This window comes from Rhipicephalus microplus, chromosome 10 (assembly GCF_043290135.1).
Source record: "Rhipicephalus microplus isolate Deutch F79 chromosome 10, USDA_Rmic, whole genome shotgun sequence".
Taxonomy (NCBI): domain Eukaryota; kingdom Metazoa; phylum Arthropoda; class Arachnida; order Ixodida; family Ixodidae; genus Rhipicephalus; species Rhipicephalus microplus.
The window spans coordinates 5,787,868-5,814,562 of NC_134709.1; the positions used below are offsets into that span (position 1 = coordinate 5,787,868).

Consider the following 26,695-nt stretch of genomic DNA (forward strand, 5'->3'; position numbering starts at 1 on the left):
GCCCATTCCGCAGGTGGAATCTCTTAAATATTTGGGAGTAATTTATAATGCCAACCTAAACTGGACTCCCCACATAGAAAGCATGGCACCTAAAGCACAGCGCGCCTTAGGAATTCTTCGTAGACTGAGCAGCCGCCGATATGGCATACGCAGAAGCACAATGGTGATGATATATAAAATGTATATGCGACCAATCCTAGAATTTGGGTGCATATTGTTCTCAGGTGGCCCTGCTCATAAAATAAAGCCTCTGGTTATGCTGGAACGAGAGCCCTTGAAATTGTGTCTAGGACTTCCTAGGTTTGTAACAAACAATGTTTTGTATCAGGAAGCACGATTCTACATTGCCTTGCTGTTTTCGTATCCTAACGGTTCAGACGTTTCTGAAATTTTATAGCTATGCGCCAAGACGATCTGAATATGATTTTATAAATGACCCAGACACCTTTTTTCTAGCCCATTAGCGACGGTTTCGAACACCTCAAATTGCTTTTGTTCAGAAACAACTAGATAGGGTAAATGTAAAAATTCGAGATGTGATTGCGGCGCAGGTTACAAATCAAATTCTTAAGATAGAATTCGATGAGATTTTTCCCTCTAGGCACAAATTACAATCCTATAGGGTCTTAAATAGCCGACTGCAGGATTATCTTGCCCACGCAGAAACGAATAATATTATTGTTACGTCGCGAGTGAACGGCTCAGTAACCAAGCAAGAACAATGAAGGTTTATTTTGCGTGTCTCGCTTTTATGTGCTCGGCGATGGCGATGACGTCATGACATGATTGGCGACATGCTTGCATGACGTAGCACATCTCCCCCTTTTACCAGTTGAACCTTTGAGGTGGTCGCCGTAGCCTGTTGGACCGGCGAAGCGGCGGCGGTGCCTCAGGTTGGCTAGAGGGCGGCGACCCCGCCAGCGTGGGGTCAGCCATGCCGGCTGGCATCGGCGAGGTTTCGTTAGCAATGGTGGTGGATGTTGTAGTGCCCCCTGGCTGTGTCGTGTTCGAGTCCTTCGGAGTGCGCAGCCGCAGTTGGTTCGCATGACGACGTTGCTCGCCGTCCGGCGTAGACACAGTCGCCATCCGAGCCCCTTGGGTACTGGTGACCACTCCCGGCAACCATTTTGGCCGGCTGTGGAAACTTCTCAGCCACACCGGCTGTCCTGCACAGAACGGCATGGTGGAGGAGCGCTTTTCAAGGCGCGGTTCCCCGCCTGCACTCGGGAGGCAACAGTCTAGCCTGGTTCGTAGCTGATAACCCAGCAGTAGTTCGGACGGAGACTTCCCAGCCTTTACCCGTGTCCGTCGGTATCGGCATAAAAACTGACTGAGACGTTTAATGAATGTGCCACCCCCTTGACTTTTTCGAAGGCCTTCCTTGATCGTGCGAACCACGCGTTCCGCCAGGCCATTTGACTGCGGGTGGTAAGGCGCCGTCGTCACGTGGTTGATCCCGTTCATTCTTACGAACTTCTGAAACTCGGCTGAGACGAACTGTGGCCCATTATCTGAAACAAGTGTATACGGCAGTCCGAACCTGGCAAATATGGGCCTCAACGCTTCCACGGTGGCTTCTGATGTCGTACTCCGCCTCGATATGGCCTCCAGCCACTTTGTTTCAGCATCTACGACCCCCAGTAGCATGTGTCCTTCGACGGGGCCTGCGTAGTCGATGTGCACTCGAGACCATTTCCGGCCCGTTTCTGGCCATGGCGCCGGAACCTGCGCAGGAGGCATTGCACTGGTTTGAGCACACCTCTCACATTCGCGTACCATCCTTTCGATGTCGGCATCCAGCCCTGGATACCAAAAAATGGTTCGAGCAAGGTTTTTCATTGCCGCCATCCCTGGATGTGTTTCATGTAGGAGCCTCAAAAGACTCCCAGCAGCTGCTGATGGCACTACTATTCTATGTCCCCAATAAATAAGGTCCTGATTCACCGTCAGCTCATCCTTCTTCTGGAAGAACGGCCGGAATCGCTCCTCGGACTCTGTCAGGTACTGCGGCCAGCCCTGCAGGATCCACTTTCGCACCTGCTGTAACATAGCATCACGGATGGTTAGAACCGCCAACTCTTTGGCACTGATGGGTGCCGCGTTCACAGCTTCAGCGTATAATACATACTCGGGAGCGTCGTTTTTTACGTTATCGGGCTGCCCCCGAGGAATAGGGAGTCGGCTGAAGGCATTTGCGTTTACGTTTTCAGATCCTTTACGATAGGTTAGGCTGTACCGATATCCACCCAACAGCAGGGCCCAACGTTGAATGCGGGCAGCGGCCATCGGCGGAATTCCCTTGTCTGGACTGAACAGTCCGGTTAACGGTTTGTGGTCGGTTACTAGTTCGAAGTGGGTCCCATACAGATAGTCTCTGAACCTGGTCACGCCAAATACGAAGGCGAGGGCCTCCTTTTCCAACTGGGAATAATTTTTCTCGGCTTTTGTTAATGTTCGTGACCTGAATCCGATAGGGTAGTCAATTCCTCTGACTCGATGCGACAACACTGCTCCCAGGCCTACTGCTGACGCGTCGCACTCTAGGAGAATGGGCTTGCTTGGGTCAAAATGCACCAGAAGTTTTGCATTCTTCACTGCTTGTTTGGCTGCCTCGAAAGCATTCTGCTGTTGTCTGCCCCAGACCCATTTTACGCCCTTTGCCAACAATGCGTATAAGGGCGCTAGTAAGTCGACACATTGGACAAAAACTTGCCGTAGTAATTTAACAGACCTAAAAAAGCTTTCAGTTCTCTCACCGAAGTGGGCTGGGGGGGCGTCGAGCAGTGCCGTGATGTCGCTTTTGGGGCGTAGGCCGTGTCTGTCGATGCAGTGTCCGAGAAAGGTGACTTGCTCTTGCCTGAACTTGCATTTCTCCCGTCGTAGGCGCAGGCCGTGTTCCCTCAGGCGCTGTAGCATTTTCTCCAGGATCCTGCAGTCGTTTGCCTTTTCCGATACAATTATGTCGTCCAGATATACCTGCACGCCAGGGATCCCGCTGAGCACGGCCTCCATGCGCCGCTGGAAGATTGCTGGCGCTGACGACACTCCGAACGGCAGCCTGTTGAAACAATAGAGACCCCTGTGCGTGTTAAAAACGACTAGCCTCTTCGAGTCCTCGTCAAGAGGCAGCTGATTATAGGCGTTCCTCAAGTCCAATGTGCTGAAAACTTCTCCGCCGTTGAGGTTCGCAAAGATATCGTCAACCCGCGGCAGCGGGTATTGCTCCATTATGGTAGCTGCGTTCACCGTAAGCCGGAAGTCGCTGCATAATTGCACCTGTCCATCTTTCTTGACTACGGGCACCACGGGTGTGGCCCATTCGGCCGATGTTACCGGGGATAACACCCCTTCGTTTACCAGCCGATCTAACTCTGCTGATACCATTTGTTTGAGCGCATACGGCACCATCCGCGCCTTACAAAACCGGGGTCTTGCGCCTTCTTTGACGGTCAGGTGTACCGGTGGCCCTCGGAGCAAACCCAACCCCGGAGCAAAGACATCACTGTACTTTGATAGCGTGGTTTCCACCATTCTGTCCGCATTTTCCACACGCACACACGCCACCTCGTTTCCAGTAAGTACCGGCACGCCTGCCGTATTGAAGCTGCGGATAGTGTCACGGCCGCAAAGCATCGGTCCCGGACAATCGATGACGAAAAGTTCGGCCTGAATGGTCGCGCCACTCATGGTCGCATTGAGTTGCAATTTTCCGTTGATAGGAAGTGGGCCCTTGAAACACGACAGCTTCATTGTTGTGGCTTGCAAACGTGGCCATTTGCCTCAGTGTCGCTCGAACACTGACCGCGGAATAACACTCACAGGTGAACCCGTGTCTACCAACATCGTGAGCGGCACTCCGTTCCAACTTATCTGGCGCAAAATAGGCTTTACGTGCGCGCTGTCCGTCACTTGATGCGAAGTCAGCGTGTATAAAGCTTCGCAGTCATCCGAACTCTCTTGTGGGTCTTGCGAAAGGGCGTTCGCTTGTTGCCTCCGATTAGTGTCTTCGTCCGACGCTCTACACACTCGTGCCAAGTGGCCGCGTTTCCGGCATCGATGGCACACTGTTCGGAGATGACGACAATCATCCGCTTGGTCCGAGGATGCACCACAGCGGGTGCAAGCCCGATGCTCGTTGCGAGATAGCCCACTTGCTTTCGACTTCGAACGTGAGAGGCCCGGCCGGACAAAATTCGTTGTGTCGGCTACCGGGGAGGGCAGTGGCTGCATGTGCTGCGCGTTTTCCGCGGCGGCCTCAGCAGCCTTTACGAAGTCTTCTGCTTCCTTCAAAGTCAGGGAACCGCGGGTCAACAACAGACGTCTTACGTCGTCGTCTCGAACACCACATACAATGCGGTCCCGCAGCATGCGGTGCAACATGTCGCCGAAATTGCAGTCTTCGGCCATGCGGCGAAGGGCGGCTACAAAATCCCGCACTCAGTCAGTCAGTCAGTCAGTCAGTTTATTTTCCTTAAAGACCCCCAATGGGGGTATTACATAAGGGGTGGGAATAATATTTAACAAACGTAATCAATACATGGGTTTCAACTATATACATTTCTTCATATTACAAGGAAATATGCATGTACAATAAATAACACACGTAACCAACATGTAATTCAAAAAAGCACTTAAAGGTTATTTGTTAGAAGATGGTCAGTGACATGTTGTGCAAAAGAAGATGGACATATTATGTCGACAATGGAAAAAGGGAGGTCGTTCCAGTCTTTTGCTGTGCGGGAAAAAAATGACGCGAGAAATGTTGATGTTCGAGCGCGCATTAATGAAACCTGCTGCGTGTGGCTTGTCCTGGCTGATATGCGTGTTGCGGGTTTGATGTAAGATGGTTGATGCAGGATTGAACTGTGAAAAAATTTATGGTAAAGACAAAGAGAAGAAATGCGCCGACGAAGAGCGAGCGATGGAAGATTGGATAGTAATTTTAGTGATGTGACGCTGATGTCGTATGAATACGAAGAATGAATGAAGCGAGCTGCACGGTTTTGAACTGATTCTAGAGCGCAGATGAGGTATGCTTGGTGCGGGTCCCAGATGGCGGATGCGTATTCCAATTTCGGTCGCACTAGTGATGTGTAGGCAAGTAATCTTACTTGCATTGGAGCACTTTTGAGGTGACGTTTTAAAAAGCCTAAGGTTTTGTTAGACGATGAAATGATGTTTTGGACATGCGTACGCCAGATCAGATCGCTAGTCACGGTGACACCTAGGTATTTATAAGAGTTAGTCAGTTCTAGGGGTAAGCTGTTGATTGTGTACGGAAACATGAGCGGATTATTGCTACGCGTAAATGACATAGTTTTGCATTTATTTACGTTTAGTGTCATTAACCAAGTGGTACACCATTTCGAAACGTTAGTAAGATCGTTCTCTAAGGTTAACTGGTCAGAGGTGTTTAGTATTGTGCGGTAGACAACGCAGTCATCTGCAAACATACGTATATTACTGGTTACATGCAAAGGTAAGTCGTTAATATAGATTAAAAATAGTAGCGGGCCAAGGACGGAGCCTTGAGGGACACCTGATGTTACTGGGATGGCAGTAGACAGGTGGTTATTTACAGCGACGCGTAAACACTCGCTCGCCTTCTGCCTGTGTGCGCGTGAAGAATCGGTAGCTGGCTGCTGTTTCGTTGACCTGCGGCTCGTAGTGACTCTGCAGATGCTTGATGACATCGCTGTAGGTGAGGTCGTTCACGCTTTTGGGGTGGCATCGTCCCTGAAGTACTTTGACGGCGCCATTGGACAGAGCCGCCACCAGCAGGGCTCGTTGTTTTGCCTCGTCTGTGATTTACTGTGCTTGAAAGTATGCTTCCAAGCGTACCTTGTAGGCGGACCAGCCTCCTTCTTCTTCCGTGAATGCAGGCGCCTGTCCCGGCGCCATCGCTGCCCGTTTCAGCAGCCGCGCTTCAAAGCCTCCTCCCACCGCGTCGATTCGTGCCTCGTCGCCACTGTTACGTCGCGAGTGAACGGCTCAGTAACCATGCAAGAACAATGAAGGTGTATTTTGCGTGTCTCGCTTTTATGTGCTCGGCAATGACGTCATGACATGATTGGCGACACGCTTGCATGACGTAGCAATTATAGCCACAGATGCTTCAGTAATGGATGAAAAGACAGGTGTAGGTATATACTCCCATTCGCTTGACTGGTCTTTCTCATTAAGATTACCGGATTTCACCCCAGTTTTTGAAGCTGAACTGTTGGCAATAGTTTTAGCGCTGCGAAAGCTACCCTTGAATGCTGCTAACGCGATCATAATCACGGATTCTCTGTCAGTATGTACGTCGATTACGGCGTCAACAAAATCGATGGCCTTAAAGACGCTCCTTATGCTAGTTCCTCCTCAGCGGCAGCTACTGAAATTAGTATGGGTACCCGGTCATTGCGGCTTAGAAGTAAATGAAATCGCCGACTCTCTAGCACGAGCAGCATTAGAAGGGCCAGTACTATCAGTCCTTCCCGAAGTGGCCACTATAACTGCGACAAGATACAGAAAACTTGCGCTTAGTCCAGATGCTATGGAAGCAATCTTGTCAACACCAGAATTTACTCATTTAAGATTTCCATGGAAAATTCATTGGTGTCCTACAAGACAGTTGGAAACCATAATAACCAGATTTCGATGTCGTGTCCCCCCGTTAAATATCTATTCACATAGGGCTGGTCTGGCGATGTCACCACTATGCAACTTTTGTTCAGAATTGGAAACAATAGAGCACTATTTTTTGTCATGTCGCCGATACAAATCGCTCAGGAAAACACTCTTAGTCCTCCCATTCGCTAGCCTGGGGCTGAATTTCACTATAGAAAACATACTTTCCTTCGGTGCTTACAATCTGGGCTTCAGCCACGAGAACGTTTTCTATGCAGTTTGCAAGTAACTAAACGAAAGTAAAAGAATTAAGCTTTTAATTGCGTGATTATTATTTGTGCAAAAAAATTCCAGCATACACAAGAGCATTTTTTAACCATGATGATTCCTATTCAATGTAATGAATAATTGTCTTATCTGAACGAGTGACAAACAACTATTGCACTCCTTTCATTCTGCCTAGGGTGTCTTTTCTTTTTCCTTTCTTTTTCTGGTGGGTGGTTTCGATATTGAAAAAAAAAATCTTACTGAATTAAGTCATCGATTCTTGGCCGATCCCCCTGAGTGGGTACGAGCCACGGCTGTGGAATCATCATCATCATCATCATCATCATCATCATCATCACGAAAGACACGAGCGCTCGTGTCTTTCGTGTCCTTCTTGTCTCTGTGTCGTCGTTTTGTTCTCGCGCTATAACTATCGTCATGCCATACCAACTAGCCCAAGCTGCCACACTTCTAAGCAGCGAAGCACTGCACCGACACTCTCTCGCACCACGTGCTCCGGTTGCTAGGGGCGAGGATAAGCGCGCGCGCCCGTAGCTGTTTCTGACAGCTGCCGACGCCAAAGCGTGACATGGGGGACATGGTGGAAGCTCCGCATGGAGGAAGGAATTTTTTCCTTCCTCCGTGAGGCTCCGGTTGCGAGAGCCGCGCGTGCCCAACACCGAATGCCTCTTTCTAATAACTGCAGCTCATCTTGCGATGAATGAAATATGCAAAAAATAAATGAAGTACTCACCCTCGTGTTCTCTGTTGGTAGGAAGTTTTCTCACGGTATAGCACGAATCCATTTTTGCCGACACGTTCTTGTAGTTCCCGCGACATCACGTGTTCACACACAAACACGCATAGTCGAGGAAGAAACTCTCCGTGCACAAATACGCAACAGTCACAGTGTCGTACACCCGCTGATGTACATATCTACGCTCAGTATGCTGCCTTCATAACTAAACAGTGGCCGAAGGGAACGAACTGTGAAAATTGGAACGTACAACTATCGCTGCAGCAACCACAACCCGGCGGCTGAGGAACTTGCCACTCTTCCACGAACGCACGTGCACTGGGTGACGCCTCCGCGCATAGAAGTAGCGCACTTCATAGTTTTAAAAAATCTTTATTTTAACCATCCTTTTTCTACGAGCGAGGTTGTGAAGCACTTGTAATCTTTATTGCAGTTTATTTACATGACTCGACACGTTACGTAACCATAAATAACTCGTTTTTCTTCTTCAATTCAAAAAATAGTTCGGGACACAAGTTACTGCGCGAGAGGTGCTGGATGGTGCTGGTTGAAATTGCTTCCCAGAAGCTGTCATAATAACAGATTCCCTATCTCTCTGTGCAGCACTTTCTGTTGGTGCTGATAATCACGTAACAAGGGCGTTCCGTGCACTAGTACCTGTGCATTTGAGAAAAGTACGATTAGTTTGGGTGCCTGGACATAAAGGTTTGTTTCTGAATGAAATAGCCGATTCCTTAGCTAAGTCGTCAATCAGCGAACCAATTCTACCGCTCTGTCCATCATCCGCTTATGTGACTGCTGCTCGATTCCGCAGATGTACACTTATGCAAGTCTTTAAAAATTCAGCACTAACAAACTCTACAGAATATCGCCATTTATTATATCCCTGGCGAAGAGCCTTTTGCCGCACTCGAAAACAAGGAGTAGCTATCACAAGGCTGCGTTGCCGGGTACCAAATCTAAATTTCTATAAACACAGGTCTGCTCAGGCACCTTCGCCACTGTGCGCATTCTGTGATGAACTGGAAACGATAGACCATTTCTTTTGACCTGCAGGCGGTTTAACACATTACGAAAAACCCTATTAGAAATACCTTTGCGTGGTATAGGTATGGACTTTATTTATTTTTATTTATTTATTAATACTGTAACCCTCACTTGAGGGTCATTACAGGGAGGAATATAAACACAAAACAAAAACAATACACAAGGACAAAACTGACATTACGTTTCATGTTGCCGGTAGTACAATTCTAGCGAACACTCAAACGCTTTGACATTTGCGCTAGTAACAGCGTACTCTGGAAGTCTATTCCACACTTCTATACTATACGGAGAAAAAGAATTTTTAAAGCCATCCAGACGCGCCCAAAAAGGCCTTATTGGGTGACTATGGTTCAACCGAGCTCCTCGTTTGGGTGCAGGTTGTATGTATGTGTCTTTATTTATTTTGATTTCGCCTCTTATAATTTGAAACAGGAGTTTTAACCTTTGCTTTTCTTGCTGCCTGTCATTTTGTCTTTTGGAGCTTCCATTTCTGGTTTCTCTAATGGGACAGTATGCGCGGCCGTCCGGGACTATATTGATGAAAATAATAGGTTGACTAATTAACCAGTTTCATTATCCTAACATGTCCACATAATTATATACGTATAAAATCAGATTATTGCTCTATTCTAAGAATAAATTCGTTTATGTAAATATTTGTATGCATTACATTAAGCACCACACTTGCCTAGGCTATCGGAAACCATTCTGTTATACCTCCATCATTCCAAATCTGAACAGTAAATTTTAAAACCACTCGATTCTTGGCCGATCCCCCACAGTGGGTATACGCCACTAACGATAGGAGAACAACAACAACAACTGGTCGTCCGGTTTCCCGCGGCTTGGTGGACGGATCCCACGGAGGAAGGAAAAAGGTTTTCCTTCCTCCTGACGTTTTCCTCCTGACCTTTTCCTTCCTCCGTGACGGATCCCGACGATCCCGAGAGAGGTTGGTAGACGGATCCCGACGGACGCCTGACATGGCCCGACTAAGAAACGCATTCGCATTTAAAAGGTGATTAGCAAACCTTCTATAATGCTATCCACAAAAGAGTTATCATTCTTGCGGGGAGTGATGTTCAAAGGACGCACGCTTTCAACTGCATGTACGCGCGCATGGGTAATTCTGCACATTTTAACACTCGCATACGTTCATTCGAAATAAAATTCACTTGTTAGTCAGCGCCTGCCTTCGTGTGTCCCTTCTTCATCTGTGTCGTCGCTGTGCGCGCTTTGAGCTCTTATGGGTTGTTTTGGGCAGATGAAGGCTCCGTGTGTGGCGGCGGTTCGGTGGCGATGGCTGCGCTCAACGTGTTCTCTGGTTCTTCCCGTCAAGTTGCCGTGTTGCCATCAAGTTTCCTGCATACGTTTCTCGTAAACTTGAAAATGCTTTCCCTGAATGTCTCAGTCTTTTAGAATTGCAACAGTGTACTTGATGTTTTAGGTCACTTTAACCAAAAGAGGAAGATTGACATTAGGAGCAACTCGCAGCTGAAGTCACGGCATTTTATTTCACAACACACCTCATCAACCCTTGTCCACTTTAGCGCAGCCGGCTTTTACTGATGGGATTATTTACTCCTTGAACCGTGTTTGACGGAAAGCGTTGTACTGTCTAGCAACGCTGGACAGCTTACATGTGTGACTCAAGATGGCCGATCTCTTCCGTGGCTCCGACAGCGATTCCGACGATGTTGGTGAGCTTAAATTGAACGAAGACTATGCCAAGAACTACAACAAGTGGAGAGAGAAAGAAGAACTTCAGAAATGTTAGTAGTGACCGCTTATTTGTCTGTAACCGCTGCGGCTTGGGTGTCATCGCTCGTACGTTTACACACGACCGCGCTTGTAAGCAAACCATGTGGTCGGGTGACGTGAGTGCGCGTTCTAGTTCTGCTACCGTTTACCTGCTTTTTTTTTTTTGCTGTACTGTTTCACTAATTTATACATTTTTCTAGTGAAGGACAAGTATGGTGAGAACGTCGCATTGGATTCCTCTTCAAGTTCTTCGGAATCCGAGGACGAAGATGCCGAGGTAAATATTGGTTTGTTGTTTTACACCTCTGCAAAGAGACATAAACTGTTGAACAATATTATGTGTGATATCGCAACTATTCAATCATTAGAAAAAGACTTCTTGCTATTTCGCTTTCGAAGTTGGGTTTAAGTTTAACCGCCGCAACTGTTTTAAACTTCCGTGTCATCGTTTTGGGTACGGTGGTAGAATCACCGTGGTTTTAGGACATTGTCAACGGAGACATATTTGATGCTGTTTGCAAATTTATTTAAATTACTTAACGTATTATATTACAATGTCTACTTTATTAAGTACTCGTGAAGTAATTTCAAAATGTGTTGAAATGCAAGACACATTCGAAATTGTTTGGGCCTGGTAAACACGGCTGTCGAGTCTGCACCAATTTCAGAAATTCGTTATTATAATATTTACTTTTTTTCCTTTAATTTCTCTTTGTGTAACGTTTTGTTGGCCAATCACACAGAGTGGGAATGTGCTTGTCTGGCCTTGCTTTACTACCTTTTGTAATTATTTTTTTAGGTGGGAGAATCTGTTAACACTTTGTTTTCTTCATGCTGCTTCATTTGTGACAGGAACTCACCCCGACGTTCGAGAAAAAGTTCTTGGAGACCCTCAGTGCCCTTAAAAGCAAGGACCCAAAGATTTACGACAAGAGTACAGTGTTTTTTGAGCCTACAGGTAACAAAATTTTCTTTTTTGACCGAGTTTATGTTTGCTTTCACACACTAACCTCACAGAAAACCAACGGCAAAGGGTCAGTCAATTGTAGTATTAACCTCGTAGGGTTCTGAAAATCGGTCTCAAATAGTTGATGGGCTATGTGCTTCTCAGGTAAAAAACAACGTAAACACACAAAGTGTCCCGCATAAAAACGACTTGACACACCCTGTGTGTTTGGGCTGTTTTACCCTGGGGATATGTACCAATTAGGCTCAAATTAAGTTTTGTTGAAGCTATGCGCTTGATTGCTGCTTACTGTATCGATCCATTCATAAGCATTTCGTAAAGGAAGTTCAGCGATTTCCCATTGCAGCGGAGCGAGATACTCTCGTCCGTAGCAGTCTGTAGGTGAGAAAAAAAATTTCAAGAACTAAAGTGCCGCACTGAAAGCAATAATACATTTTGGCACTATTAAAAGTTCCTTTGTTGCATTAATCACTTATATCGTGTGCTCCTTCACATATGCACCCGCCAGAGTTCAGCTACTCTCCACACTGATGCCCTCTGTATCGTGCCTCGCGAGTTGGGCCGGGTTGTTTCGTCTGTGCGTGCAGTTGTCACCATATTTGTGTTTGCCTATGAGAGGAATGACTGACAGGGCTGCATCATAGTCACCAGCTGATGACACAGCACAGTATACAGAAGACAAAATGTGCACTCATGAGGCAGGAAAACACAATAAGTTTCGTACACGGGCTACAAAACAACTATGTTGTTGAGCACAGTACAATGTAAACAAACATAGTGTTAGGCACAAGGTGGCCAGCATCGCTGCATTTAGCAAATGCGTTTTCATTTGAAATAATCTTTAATGCTTTGTTCACTTCAGACCTAATAATAGTGTATTTTTGTAAAAACTGCCTAACGAAGATTTACAGAAAAAGTAACTAGAGATGAAATTAGAATGTTTCTGTGAAAATTAAACAGCACCGTGTAAGCCATTAGCAGCAATCATTAGGTTGTCATTGCCGTGTGACACTGTCACAGCTCCATCTCCATCAAATCCCTAGGGGAGATTTACGTTGACGAAGTTTAACAGTTTGGTGGTGGCCGTGTGACAGGGGTATTAAACAGGTGGTGACTTTTGTAGTGAAATTATCTACAACTACATTCAGGTCATGTTTGGGAAGTGTTGGCAGTCCCTTTCTGGGTTTGCTGAGTATATTTGTCACATAAGCACGGGTCGCATCTAGTGAGCTGCCTTTAACCCCTAATGTTGTTCCAAGTTTATCAATTTCATTGCCAAACCCTGGCTTGTCTGGTCTTCTTCCTTTTTAACTGCACTGTTCTAACTTTGTATTCGCACTGTTGTGGTAATTTGTGCGCCACGCTTTAAAAGTCATTTTTGTGTATATGCATGTATATACCTACCTTGTAAGTGACGTCAGTTCCTTTCTTATGTCCGCCACTACTCAGCTCACAGGGACATACATCTCAGTGATCACGCCCACGCCGTATTTATGTTCGCACGGTGAATCGTTTGGCAAGTGTGCATGTTTTGATCATTTTCCTTAGGCTTATGACAAAGGAGGATTATTCAGGGCATTGTGCAGCCTGCAGCAAAGCAGTGTATAGTGTTGAACTTGAATCCTTTGTGCTGCAGTGTTCTTGTCCGTGGTGTCTATATAAGGAATGAAACAACTTTGTACGAGCCTTGGAAACATAACTTGCACTCTTATGAAGTGCACACACACGTATGTTCACTCTCTTGTCGTCCTTTCTGTTTATGTGCCCATAAGCCACCTGCTCTGCTTCTCCGACAGTTCTTTTTTGCAGCCGCATGCGTTTGTGACCCCTTTTGGCAAACAGTACGTCCCATTGTCTGGTCCTTTTCTTTTTAATTTCATTTGCCCTTACTTCTTGTGCGGCACTCAAATATAACACGAATCACCGTCGTGACCTACGGCGTTGGCAGGAACTGCAAGAGCCACACAACTTGATTCGGTGTCGTCTGCTGCGATGTGCTCGGCACTGGTGGTGTTCGTTGAGATTATATCACCAAGTTCTGCCATATGACCTACTTGAAATTTATGTATACATATACTGTGTTGTACTATTTGCTTGTCTTTGACTACTTCGTGAGCACAAGGTGTCATTATTGCACATGTACCCCATATTTTTTGTATCTCACTGATTGAAATTATGCGTGTCAATCTGCCTGCCTGATAGGCACTGCTTTCTGAGTGAGCGGTAAGCACTTCAAATTCAGTCATTGCGGCTACACCGGTGACATATTTTATTGAGTTAGAAAGGCTGGAGGCCCACGCACTTTAATTTGTTTATTTATTCAGACATACTGTGGACGAAAATTTCGGTCCAAGCAGGAGAGGCAAAAGAAACATCAATCGAATTTTATCAGCAACAATAAAACGCATTGATGTGCTAAAACAGACCACATGTCTGTGAAACAGCTAGAAGATTGTAAGACATTTGAACACTAAACACCGAAGGGACAGTTTTCCAGTGATGCTGCAAAATTCTCAGTCGTGAAAATCTCCTGAGGCAGTGAATTTCTGTCATTAACCGTTCTGGGAAAATGAGTGTGTTTGTATGTGTCAGTTTGTTCAAATATGGGTGCCAAAGATAAATCATGCTCACTACGGGTTATTCTAGTAGTGGCTGGTTGGATACAACAAGGTACATCTTATGCAACACTTCCCGACATAATTTTGTATAAAAATGTTAACGGACTCGCCTTTTTTCTTGTTTATAAGAAAGGAATCTTGTTTAATTGCGTTTATGTACTAGCCCAGTAGAATGCTCGATACTTGTAAAAAATAAATCTAATATTCATACATTGTACTTTTTCAAGAAGTATGATATCTTTTTTATACTAGGGTCCCATATGACTGCAGCTTATGTTCTAGTTTCGATATTAGCAAAGTTTCAAAAGCCAAAAGATTTATGCTAGACGGAGCTCCTTTCAACTTCCTTTCTAAAAATTATAATTTACGAAGTGCTTTTGTGCGACTGTATGTGGTGTCCAAGTAAGGTTGCTGCTGAGAGTAGTGCCTAAATATTTATGGTTATCTACTTCTAGCACTGGACTACCATGAAGTATGTAGGGAAAAGGTGACATTGGAGAGGATCTAGAGATTTAGGTGTAGATTTTCAAGAAACTCAGGTGGTTGAAATTTTTGGAGCCCTCTGCTGTGGCACATAAAACTGTAATTTATTATGTCATATTAAAAATGGAATCTCTATAATCGCCAAGGCACTTCACGTGTTGTAATGCATTTGCCTAGCACCCATTTCCATGACAAAATGTGCTGGCAGCCATGCAGGCTTAGTGCCAGATTCCACTTGGTCACTCATGACTGTACCTGTTCGAGCACAATTTACATTTGAAATTTTTATTTTAAGTGTTGCTTTAGTGCCAGAGGGTGTTTCTTTTTCTTTATTTTTTAGAAGCTTGAATGATTGTTGCACCGTAATGGCTGAGGAAGCATTTTTTTTTTCCCCTAAAGCCTTGGCTGTCCTAGTGTAAGCTTTGATTTAATGCTTAAATACCCTTCACTATATTTCATGCTCATTTTAAGCGTGCATTCTCCTCAGTTGTTATTGGCACAAAGCACCTTGTATCAAGGTTAACTTTAATAGTATATCTGTTTTCATTATAGTATAGATGTGTAATTAATAACGATTGCTAGTGGAATTGACTACCCTATGTACTGGCGTAATGAACGCACTTTTTTTTTCTCGAAAAATCGAAGCAAAGAGTCGGGGTGCATTTTATTACGCGGGGTAAATTTTATGAAAACTTTTTTGGGAGAAGGAAAAATGTTATAATGCAAAAAAAAAAGTTAGGTCGCTTAGCCTTTCGCAATTTACATACTCCTACACTGTTTGGAAATAGCTTCTTTGTTGCACTTTAGTCATCTTCGGTGGTTGATGGCGCTATCTTCTGCAAGCTGTCCCAGGGACACCCCCCCCCCCCCCCCACGTCATCAAAACCCTTTGGAATGGAATGAAAAAACTTTATTTCAGTCCTGCAGGACGCGCTTAGCGCGTAGCGGGCGTCTCCCACGTAGGGACCGACAGGGAGTACCTGGCGGCCGCTTCGTGGGCCTGCTGGACGGCCCATTGCTGGTCGGCGAGAAGTGAGCTTCTGAGGGACCTCTCCCACTTGCTTGAAGTAGAGTCGGGAGGAGTTGTTCTACACTCCAAGAGCATGTGTGCGAGTGTTGCTGTGTGTCCACATGATGGGCATGTGTCGCTGGGGTATGCATCGGGATAATAAACGTGAAGCGTGGCAAGGTTTGGGTACGTGTGTGTCTGTAATAGGCGTAGGGTTAATTTCTGCTGTCGGTTAAGTTTCGGATGTGGGGGTGGAAAAATGCGGCATTCCAAGTAAAAGTGCTTTGTAATTTCATTGTACGTAATTGGTGCATCCCGATTGGTATCTAACCCAGCAAGATGAGGTTGCCCTATGGCAGTGCGGTCGGTAAGTGCGCGCGCTGCATCATGGGCGATCTCGTTGAGGTTGGATAGGGCACCCGGCACCTGGCCGAGATGGGCGGGGAACCAGATGACAGTGTGGTGCTTCAGGGCACTCGGGTCCGCATTGCGCAGGATACGTAACGCCTGGTCGGAGATGACTCCGCGTTCGAAGGCTTTGATGGCCGGCCTGGAGTCGCTGTAGATGAATTCCCGTTTGCTGTCGAGCATAGCTATAGCTATAGCTACTTGCTCTGCTACTTCGGGTTTTCGGGTGAGGATTGTGGCTGAGTTAAGAGTCTGCTGCGCGGATGATACCGCGACCGCGGCGAAGGCTTGGTTGTTGCGATAGGCAGCGGCGTCCACGAAAGAGACGTTGTCCGCTTCCATGTCTACGCGCTTGAGAATGGCGGTCGCCCGCGCAAGGCGCCTGCCTCTGTTGTATTCGGGGTGTACATTTCGTGGTATGGGAGTGATCGTGATAAGGTCGCGGATTTCACGGGGAAATAGAGTCAACTCTGGGGGGTCCCTGGCCCTCGAGGAGAAGAAGCCGAGCTCGCGCAGAATATGGCGGCCCGCCTTGGTGGTAGTGAGTCGGGTCAATTGCACGCGTTCCTGAGCTTCGGCGATCTCTTCTAGCGTGTTATGTACGCCAAGCTCGAGGAGTTTGTACGTTGGAGTGGTGATAGGGAGGCCAAGGGCTCGTTTGACCACGTTGCGAATAAGCGCATTGAGTTGATCGCGCTCAGCACGTAGCCACTTCTGTATAGCGGCAACGTAGGTAAAATGGCACAAAACAAACGCGTGTACGAGAGACGCAGCAGGTTGTCTTCTTTGCGACTATCTTTTCTCCCAACCATTTAACTGCAACAGTGGTATCTGCTTGTTATCTCGGGACACCCAAAAGCCTGCACTCATGGGGGACAGTGCACTCATGGTTTGGGAAAGGGGGAATGAAGGGACAGTTGGCAGAGTGGTTGGCAGGAAGGGAAGGATGTCCCTTGGCCTGGGCAGTTTCCTTACCTTCCCTGCTGTGTGCTTATCAGCTAGCTGTGATGTCTCTACACTCCCAACCCTAAACCCACCCAGCTAGATAAGACAACAGATGTGCTCTGCCCACAGAAAGAAAAGCAGGGGCAGGGAACAGGGTTGGGGGGGGGGGGGGAGCGGAGGTGGTTGAGGGGTGACCATAGTTATGGGGCGAGAACAAACGAGGACACTATAACTATTGTCATGCTATACCAACTAGCCCAAGCTAGCGGCCACACTTCTAGGTTGAGGGGTGTCGCAATGTAATAAAAAACGACAAGATCCAAAGGGTGAAGAGGCACTAGGTGTCGGTTAGCAGGACTGCAGCAGATGAATGTAGGGGATGCGTTTATTACGTGGGGGGAAAAAATCCGAATTTGATGACTGAAGTTGGGGGTGCATTTATTATGCGAGTGCGTTCATTATTCAAGTAAATACTGTAATAATTTTATATCAAGGGTCGGCTTCCGTTTGAGGCAGAGGGCCAAGTTGCCTGAAGCAGACAGGAGTAGATGAATTGCTATTAATAGAATAAAAATCACGTTTACCTCTGGCACACTTGTCACAAATTTTCAGTTTACAAATATTGGTTAAAAGCCAGGAAAAAAAACAAACAAATCTTTCCATGTTAGTTTTGCTGCTGACTGTCCCTGGTCAAATCGCAAATATCTACATTAACCCCTTCTGGTGCGAATTATGATGTACTGTCTACGAATGTCTTGAATTCACATAGCATAATATCAGCATAATCATAACTTCAGCGCACTCAGTATTGCACTCCAAGAAGGAAAAGGAAAAGCGGTACTTTCAACTTTGCTTTTGGAACGTGGAATGTCGAAAGGCTTGTTGAACATTGTTGTACTTTCACCAAAATTATCGGCTAGAGTCATACGCAGCATGCTGAAGTTAAGTCAATACGACTATGAAGAACGTTCAGTTTATTCAATGAATAATGTGTCTTGCCCTGTTTTTGCCACAGGTTTACTCAGCTAGCGTAAAAAAGCTACATACACGAATGTACATAGCTACATGCCAAAAGTTGTGGGGGTATTCATTGTTGGAAGTGATCTGGATTTTCCGACTGGATGTGATCTCTCTGTGTTCTTATCTAACTTCATCTAACTCTATTTGAGGTCGGAACTGCCATGTTAGCCTTCAGGTAGGAAGTGAAGAGGGAGGGGGTTGGGTTCTGATGAAGTGCCGGGGGGGGGGGGGGGGGGGGGGTCCCATACAGTCTTGTGGGTCACAGGTTTTGAATATGTGTGTGTTCATTGCACTTGTTGAACGCTGGTACTCCCTCATATTTGTTCTGTTTTTTACTACTGTGCTGTGTCCTGTGCCACAGGTGATGCAGGTGAGGGTGAGCCAGTTAAGGAAAAACAAAAAAAGGAAAAGCCCATGTTCCTGAAGGACTACAAAAGGAAGCTGATAATTGAGAAACAAGGGTAAGCATTTACAATGAAAGCTTTTTTTTTTTTTTATAACTAGGGCGTGATTCTTGATGTATTAACATAACATCATGAATTATATTCACTTTGGCCGCCACTGATGGGCTGGAGCTCAGCTAGTTATGTGCCCCCCGTTTCTAGTTCTTTTTTTTGCAACATCGTTCTATTGTCTTGAAGCTTTCACAACTTTCGACATAAGTAAGAGCGGCAGCATGCATTTCACTGAAACAAATTCTGTCCTCTGAGATCCCCTTTTGGACGGTTGTATCAGAGGCCGTGCATGAACTCTGGTCACAACGACTTCGAATTAGGTTTAATGTGGCCTGGGAAATCGCTGTGCATTACCTTGATTTGTTTTCAAACATGTGAACGTGTTAACATGCAAGTTTACATTTATGATGTCTGTCTAGGCATTCTGTTGGTCTACGTTTTATCCACTTTCCCTGTACACTGTGAATATGCTGGCAGGTTGTAGGCTAAAAGCTAAAAGATGCAGCCTAGACAATCGCTCGTTGGCTGCTTTGAATGACACCTATTCCCACAAGCCGTGGAATCCACTGAATTTTTTTTATTTTCGTGGCTGATGTCTTTTAAGTTTCCATCGTGTTTCGTATTGCAGCATCAGTCTGCCGCGGTGAAGCAGTGGTTATGGTGTTCGGGTTCAATTCTGGTCATGGCGCTTACATTTTGATGGAGGTGTAATGGTAGAGGCCTGTGTGCTGTGCCATGTCAGTAGATGTTAAAGAACACCAGACAGTCGAAATTTCCAGAGCTCTGGAAAAGCGCATAGTGATGTGTGAGCGGACACTGGAGTTCACACATTATGGGATAACTCTGTAACATTTTCAGTTCTATTATAAATACTGTTTGAGAATGTTGACTTGATGAACTGTCTGTCTGTGTGTTATTTTGTATTGTTCACTTTTGCCTTTCTTTCTGTTTGATGCAGCATGCCGTCGGACGAGGAAGATGTCGAAGGAGATGCCGATCTATCGACCCAACATAAGCAGGGCCATTTTGCCACTGCTGCTGAAGAGGAACACCTAAAAAGAAGGTTTGTTCACTTTTTGTTTTCATTAACCCTGTAATGCCCACAAGCAGTCGGCCTTAAATAAAATTGTGAGGAAACACACACCATTTTTACTCTTGTAGAGTTCATTTCAAGAAGAAAGGATTTAAATTCTATAGGAGGCATAACTCGGTACCATAACTTGGTTGACATCTGGTCTTTTTCCTTCTATGTACAATGCCATTACTTCCTGGCCAGACGAGATTTCGGCCAAAATCGACGTCGGGCATAACCTAATTATAACTAATTAAAAGTAGTTACATTGACTGAATATGAAGCTGAGATAAACTTTATTATACGTAGTATTGTAGAATGATGACTATGCAAGCACAGGTCTTGCATAACGCTTTTATTGCTTTATTACTCGTTTTAGTTTAGACAATATAGATAGGAGGTGTTCATTGGTATTAGGGGATAAAAATTTTTTATAGAGCTCTCTCGGCAATCAGGCTGCTACAACACTTAAACACAAACTATACGTCAAGGTGAAGCATGCAAAATTATATTAACTGCCATGACACAGTCACCCACCACATATTTTTCACTGAAGTATAGAAGCAGTGGGCCTATTGTGCCTGTACATGTAATAAAAATGGCCTGTACATGTAATAAAAATGGCCTGTAACAGAACATTTCATTGTAAAATGAGCCCTAGAAGTTGCCGGTTGTAAACCCCGCCCACCGCCGGCAATCGTCATTTTCCCATGGCGTGTCATGTGCTTCATGCTGTGGAGCCTTCGTCTGCTACCTAGCTTTCAGCCTCTGCAAATCACTCAGTTTTAAATGCCCAACTCAAGCGAGCTCCAATAGCCCCATTGTACATGCAGCTGACCACTAAACAATATTATTAGCTGGATTACAAGCATTTGCAAAACAAATGGCTTGTCAAGTCACGGGACGGTTGGCGCACTGCTATCTACCTCTCGAGCCCCTCGCATGTTTATAAAAATGCTCGTTTTAAATTAAGTTCTTGTCTAATTGTTCAGGTATATCAGTAGCTTGTTTGTGAACATCGAAGGATTAACCAGCATAACACAGATTATGAGGGAAAAATTGGGTGTCATGGCCAAGATAAAGATGGTACCACAAAAGAAAAACATAGGACTAGCGCTTGTCCTGTGTAGTTGTTATATTGTATATTGCTTTTCATTTTTGTTTTTTTTACGCTTTCAGAAAATAGAGTCAGAGCCACACGTTGCACGAAAAAAAAAAAAAAAGTTCCAGTCTGAAATGACAGTGTGGTCGCATTTGCAATGTGTAGGGCGTCGCGAGTCTTGATACTGCCATTGAAATTAGATGATGAATATTTTATATTAGATTATGTTTGGTGATTTCTAAAGTTGGAGTGAGTTCTTGCTTTGTGAATGTTCCTTTGCGAAAACTTTATGAATGTTGTTCTCATTGTTCTTACAAGATTTGTTTCAGCTATGCTTTACTAATTGATTGCTCACTAAGTACTTATGTTGCTTCTTGTATTGTGGTGGTTTGTGCAGCTTCAAGGCAGCCCTCGCCGACTTCGATGACGATGAGGACGATGATGGGTCACTACTGAAGACAGCGAAGCACAGTGAGGAAGTAAAGGTGAGAAAGAGAGAAGAGGAAAGAGGATAAAAGAAGGCGAGATGTACATCCTTAAAAAATGTGTATTGAAAAGTTGGGCGAATTGCATGAAATTTAATACTCAGTCAGCTTTTTCCACAGATTTAGAATATTTTTGTAAATTTTTAATAGCTTTGTGAGAACAAAAGATGTGCCATATTTAAAAGCATATTTGTTGCGCATGTATTTAGCAACTTTGTTTAATGAGAAAAAAAACACAAAAACAAAGTACAAAGTATTGGTGATGCTAATTATTATCTTATAATGTTGTTCACCAAATTACAGTTATGATTATCAGAAATAGTATATGGGAAAAGTTTTCATATTTGTGTCTATTTATTTTGCACTCGAACTTCATTGAAAACAGCCAGATCAGCATCGCTGGCTAAGCCAGCTCTCTGGTAGTCGTCTATGTTTCTTTGTGCGATTCATTATGACAACTTGGCAATGCAAGCATGTGCTTGTTTATGTACCTTATTACTTAGTCTCATTTATTTCTGCTGCGAAATTTTCACAATGGATATATATCAACTAGCCTGCCTATCAACCTCTTTGTTTGTATTTTTAACTAACTAGAGTTGCCAAAAGTACCTCCTACAAATATGCTTTTAGAAATGGCACATTTTTTGTTTCAATGTCAACTACCAAATATTTAATAAAAAGTTCTGCAAAGAAATTGGTCAAGTTTGTTAAATTTAATTCTGTTCACCCAACCATAAAAATAAAAAATATGAGACCTGCATTCTCCTTCAAAAGAAGTAGGATGGAAGACATGGGCCCTGAAAATAATTAAAAAAATTATTGTTGAGGGATACAGCATTACCCTACACCACATTCCTCATTAAATAAACAGCAGGCAACAGTATGGTGCCTATTGCAAGCACCTTCCCAAACCCAATCGCTTATAGTCATTACTATCCAGACCTCTACTCTAATAATCTAAACTCTGCAATCAGTGGGCAGACCTCAAACACATTATCTGAACTTGTCCCAACTTCATGAATGGGAAAACACCAAATATCTGAACGCACAGCAGTGGATAACCACGTGGTTTAGCCCAAAGATCCAGGACCAGCTACTAGTGGTCAGGCTAGCCGAAGATGACACTTGGGCCTAAGAACTGTTTGCCACCATCTAAGGATACTCAAACACATTATCTCAACTTGTCCAATCATTTTCCCTCTCTTACTCGATTGAGACAAAACTGGCTAAGTTTATATATATTTGTGTGCAAATATCAAGTATGCAATATCAAGTATTCTGGTATAACATGTAGTTTTTAAGATGTCCAACATTTCATGTGCTTTTTGAGAGCCACGCCTTGCCTAAAGTGAGAGAGTTACCAAGTAATCAAGCACATCAGAATGACCTGTAATGAGTGCATAGTGTAAGAAGACAAGAATGGATGCTTTAAACCCATTTGAACAACAGTTATGGTATGTTGAGCATTAGCCAGTGAGTCTACGTCAAGCTGCAATTTGTCACAAATATTCAATGTGCCACAGCTTGTGTTTATATGGGCTTAGAATAACTGTCCTTGTTTTCTTGCACTCTATACCCATTCCAGGTTTTTTAAGGGGAGATGCAGGTCGAAAAACAGGTTATGTAAAAAATTACCGATTTTTTTGTTTTCATGTGTTTTGGTTAGTACCTGTATTGTTCTGAAAAAAAAAAAAAAGTTGAGACTCAACTGTAAATGATTTAAAATTGCATCGAAGGAGCACAAAGTGGCTGTTAATTTGCTTATTTACTTTGTAAGTCCCTCACTTTTCATTTCATTTATTTATTTGCACAAAATTGGTAGTTACAATTGGGGATTATGGAGATTATACAGAGGGAGGTCCCAAAGTCAACAGACTGTACAGGGGACCTCCGATAAGGAAAGAGTAACAAAAGTATGTAGAATGCAGCTATATATGAACACAAACTAAACACTGTAATAAAAGAAACATAGTATTAACATGATTTGTTTATAAAAAAGGCTAAAAAAGTGGGGATGATGAAATGATTATGCTGAACGCAAGTAAGAACGAAGATTGAACTTGAATGTCAGGAAATTAAATATAGTCTTAATATGGCATGGTAATGAGTTCCACAGTTGTGTGGCTGAGAAGTTACTGGTGAACTTGCCATAATTAGTTCTGGGTCTCTGTAATAAATAGCTATTGTTGGAAGCGAAATGGGTTGACAGTGAGTGATGATGCTGGCATTTGGTGACTATGGGAAATCGAAGCTTTCCGTTGATAGATTTGGGCATCAGAATTGCGAGTGAGTACTATTTGCGAAGTTTTCCCAAGGACAAAATGCCGTTAGCGATGAGCAACGAAGATGCTTCTGATGTGTAGTTGCTATGTGTCATGATATAAATAGCTTCATTTTGAGTGTGCTGCAAGGGTGATAGGTGTTTCCCAATGATGATATGCAATAATTAATATGCATATGAATGGAAGCATAGTAAAGAGAGACCAGTGTTTCTATATTGAAGAAATTATAAACGTTAATTGATATTCTAATGCCAAAAGCTGCCTTTTCGTTAAAGTCAGAACATGCTCATCAAATTTTAGGTGTTTATCTAATGTGACACCAAGAAACAAGACATTATCAGTAGGATAGAGTGTGCTGGAAGCAAATGTTAATGATGGAGATCCTGAAAAATGATTTTAGAGGAAGAAGTGACAAACTTAGATTTCGTGGCATTAATGTGTAGTTTATTTTGTTGACCAGTTATCCGCATTGTGGCAATGTTTAGGCAAAGTATGGCTCCCAAAAGGGCACCTGGAATTTAAAAAGTACATCTGCTAGGATTGATTGATAAGTGGGGTCTAATATCCCAAAACCACTATACGTATATGAGATATGCCGTAGTGGAGGGCTCTGGAAATTTTGACCGCCTGGGGGTTCTTTAACCTGCACTCATATCTGAGCACATCGGCCTACAACATTCTTTCCTCCATCGAAAATAAGGAAAAATTGCATTTTTGAAACAGCACACACACATATATAAACACAGCGAGTTTCATTGAAATCTGTTAAGAACTTTGAAAAAAAGCTTTCAGGCACAGTGTCTCCCCCCCCTAACCAAGACTAAACCCAGCTGGCTACTTACTGTACATGGGGGGAATAAAAGTTTGGCAGCATTTCTGAAATATTGGAAGGGTGCGAGACTGGCTTGACCCTCTGTGATGTCTAGCACAGAACTCCTTTTGTGTTGGTAGCAACAACAATAAGAATAAATTTGATTTAAATGGGCTTAGAACATCCAATTTTATTTCACTGCACACTGTTCTGTTTCCAGATTATGGTGGTATGCTTATTTACTATAACTCTCGCAGTTTACCTAAATTTTTGCTCCCCAAAGCGCACATGAAATATATTCCATTTTATTTTAAAAGCTACACATTATATTATTAGAAAAAAAAATTTATATTTGAAATCGGCACACAAATGTACATAAACACACAAAGTTTCATAAAAATGTGTGCCGAAATTTAAAAAATTAAGGAATTTGTAACAGCAGTGTTCCTTTCAAATTCTTCCCTTCATCTCCTCTTCCCTTCATATAGGAGTCTTGAGGTGATCATCTCTACAGAGACAGAGACATTTCAATTGGCAGTGCAAAATGTTTGCTACTTATTCGTTACGATTACAGAGAAATTTATGTTTTAATCGTTTATTTGTCCCTAGATGTTTAGTATTTAGAAATGTACAAATAGTCAATTTTAAATTCAAAGCAAATGGTGATTTGGTCAAACAATTTCAGATTGAATAGTATATTTCATATACAGTAAAACCTTGTTAATTAAAACTCTGTTATTTTGAAATCTCGCTTAATTCAAAGGATTTCTGCAGCCACGTATTTTCCCATGCAAGTTTGACTGGATAATTTGAAGCGGCGGCTGGCACCAGTCTGGTTAATTTGAAACTGAGTGCCATGTGCCAGTTTTAGATCCCGATTTCGCCGTGAATTTGCGGAAACGATGGCCATTAATTGCCACAAGGCAATGCAACATATGATACTAATGAGGGGCAGCTGAAGCATTTCAGTCTCGCTACTTCTAGCGCAAAAAAAGGAAGAAGAAAAAAGGTCTTGTGATCAACCAAAACGTGCGCCTGCGGAAAATGAGCCGTGCTTCACTGCAACACAGCAGTGACACGCGGGCAGCTTATTGCATGTTTATCGCAACGTCAGCGGGTCATGGTTTGCCCATTCTTTCTGGGGTTCTAAAGAAATTAATAAAGAACAGTTTAGTGGAAATTGTGATGTATGCGAATCTTCGATTGCCGTTTGCTCCAGCAATTCGCGTCTTTGCACTGCTGGCAAAATTCTTGCCAGCATCGCCTACTTCGAAAACTAAATTCGAAAGTTTCAAAAATATATTTTTTCCAGCCAAAACACATCGTTAGCTTCGCCATATGGGCCAGTGCTAAATTCATAATTATGATAGTAAGAATGTGCGAATGGTTGCATCATGACATGCTGACGCAGCGAGGAGCAGGCGACATGCTGCTCGCGCGTCACTACTGTGTTGCAGTGAAGATGTCCTGTTTTCTGCAAGTGCACATTTTAGTCTATCACGATCGAGTTTTATTTATTTAATTTTTTTTCGGTGGCAGCAGCGAAGCCCATCGCTCCTCCATTATCGCGGCAAAAGAAAGACCAGGTATTGCTGGAAAACTTGACCTTTGGAGCCTCAAGCTAGCCGGCACAGCAAACGACGAGCACCAATTACTTTGAATAGTTTCAAGTTCCTTGCATCCTACTTTTTGTACTGTTAATTCGAAAACCCGCTTAATTCAAAGCTTTCTCGCGGCCCCAGTGACTTCGAATGGACAAGCTTTTACTGTATTAGACAGAGAAATGAGCATACTTGTCATGACCTTACTACCATGCAAAATCTTTTTTTAATTGAAACAAGGCATGTGGGAATGCCATTCCTGGCTCGAGGTTACGTGAAAACATTTTTGAGTAGTTGCAGGATTTGAATTACAGTAGGATGCCAGTGGATGACCGCTGAAGCAGATTATGTTTTACAATTTACAGTACTTAGAGCATTTAAGTCCAACTAACAAGCTTTTTAACGTATCAGATGATTTGTCGCACTCATCTAACTTTGAAATGAGGCATTGCAGTGGCACATATTTTAGAAAGGTGTTTCAATGGCATACGACTTCTACACTGTGGTGATGCCACCATTACAGGGGGTTGGCATGTGCAGTTTAATGTTCACAAGCTTATTCGTTCATTTTGAATAGCTTAAATTCGAATAATTTAATAGTCATTTGAATATTCGTGAATACCTTCTAATATTCTAAAGCTCTATCGTGTTTTAAGATGATCTTTTTCTTATAAAACAGACCTTGATGCTCCTTACTAGCATCCTATGTGGTGTGTCTCTGCAGGGCAACTATAAATGAGGGCATAAAATTAAGGCTAGATGTTCAACTTTGCTGCGATACCTTACACAATTTTATTTGTGCAATTAGCACTCTTCTTGAGGGACTTAAGAGAAAATGTTCCCCAGGGGTTAATGTTTTGTTGTTGGAGGCACCTTAATCCCGCATGTTTTCATTGCACTTTTTTGGTAAACTGCTCATTTTTTCGATATTACACTAACTGGCCCAACTAAACCGTCTTGTACCGATTTTGCATTCCTCTCTGATGTTGTTGT

The 26,695-nt window shown here is 43.8% G+C and overlaps 1 protein-coding gene and 1 long non-coding RNA gene across 2 annotated transcripts in view; one reads left to right on the forward strand and one right to left on the reverse strand.

Annotated features, from left to right (window-relative positions):
* LOC142774539 (uncharacterized) overlaps window positions 1-8,073 on the reverse strand; it is a 39,548-nt gene extending 31,475 nt beyond the window's left edge. Inside the window, exon 1 of the long non-coding RNA XR_012886437.1 lies at window positions 7,634-8,073. This is a non-coding gene — a long non-coding RNA (uncharacterized LOC142774539). The remainder of the gene's footprint in view (window positions 1-7,633) is intronic.
* A 2,223-nt stretch (window positions 8,074-10,296) lies between these two features.
* The window catches only part of LOC119181382 (protein KRI1 homolog), a 50,964-nt gene continuing 34,565 nt past the window's right edge, over window positions 10,297-26,695 (forward strand). Inside the window, exons 1-6 of the mRNA XM_037432611.2 lie at window positions 10,297-10,455; window positions 10,645-10,721; window positions 11,297-11,402; window positions 18,256-18,355; window positions 19,308-19,412; window positions 20,921-21,008. Of these exons, the coding sequence (XP_037288508.2) occupies window positions 10,338-10,455; window positions 10,645-10,721; window positions 11,297-11,402; window positions 18,256-18,355; window positions 19,308-19,412; window positions 20,921-21,008 (594 nt within the window). The 5' untranslated portion in view covers window positions 10,297-10,337. The remainder of the gene's footprint in view (window positions 10,456-10,644; window positions 10,722-11,296; window positions 11,403-18,255; window positions 18,356-19,307; window positions 19,413-20,920; window positions 21,009-26,695) is intronic.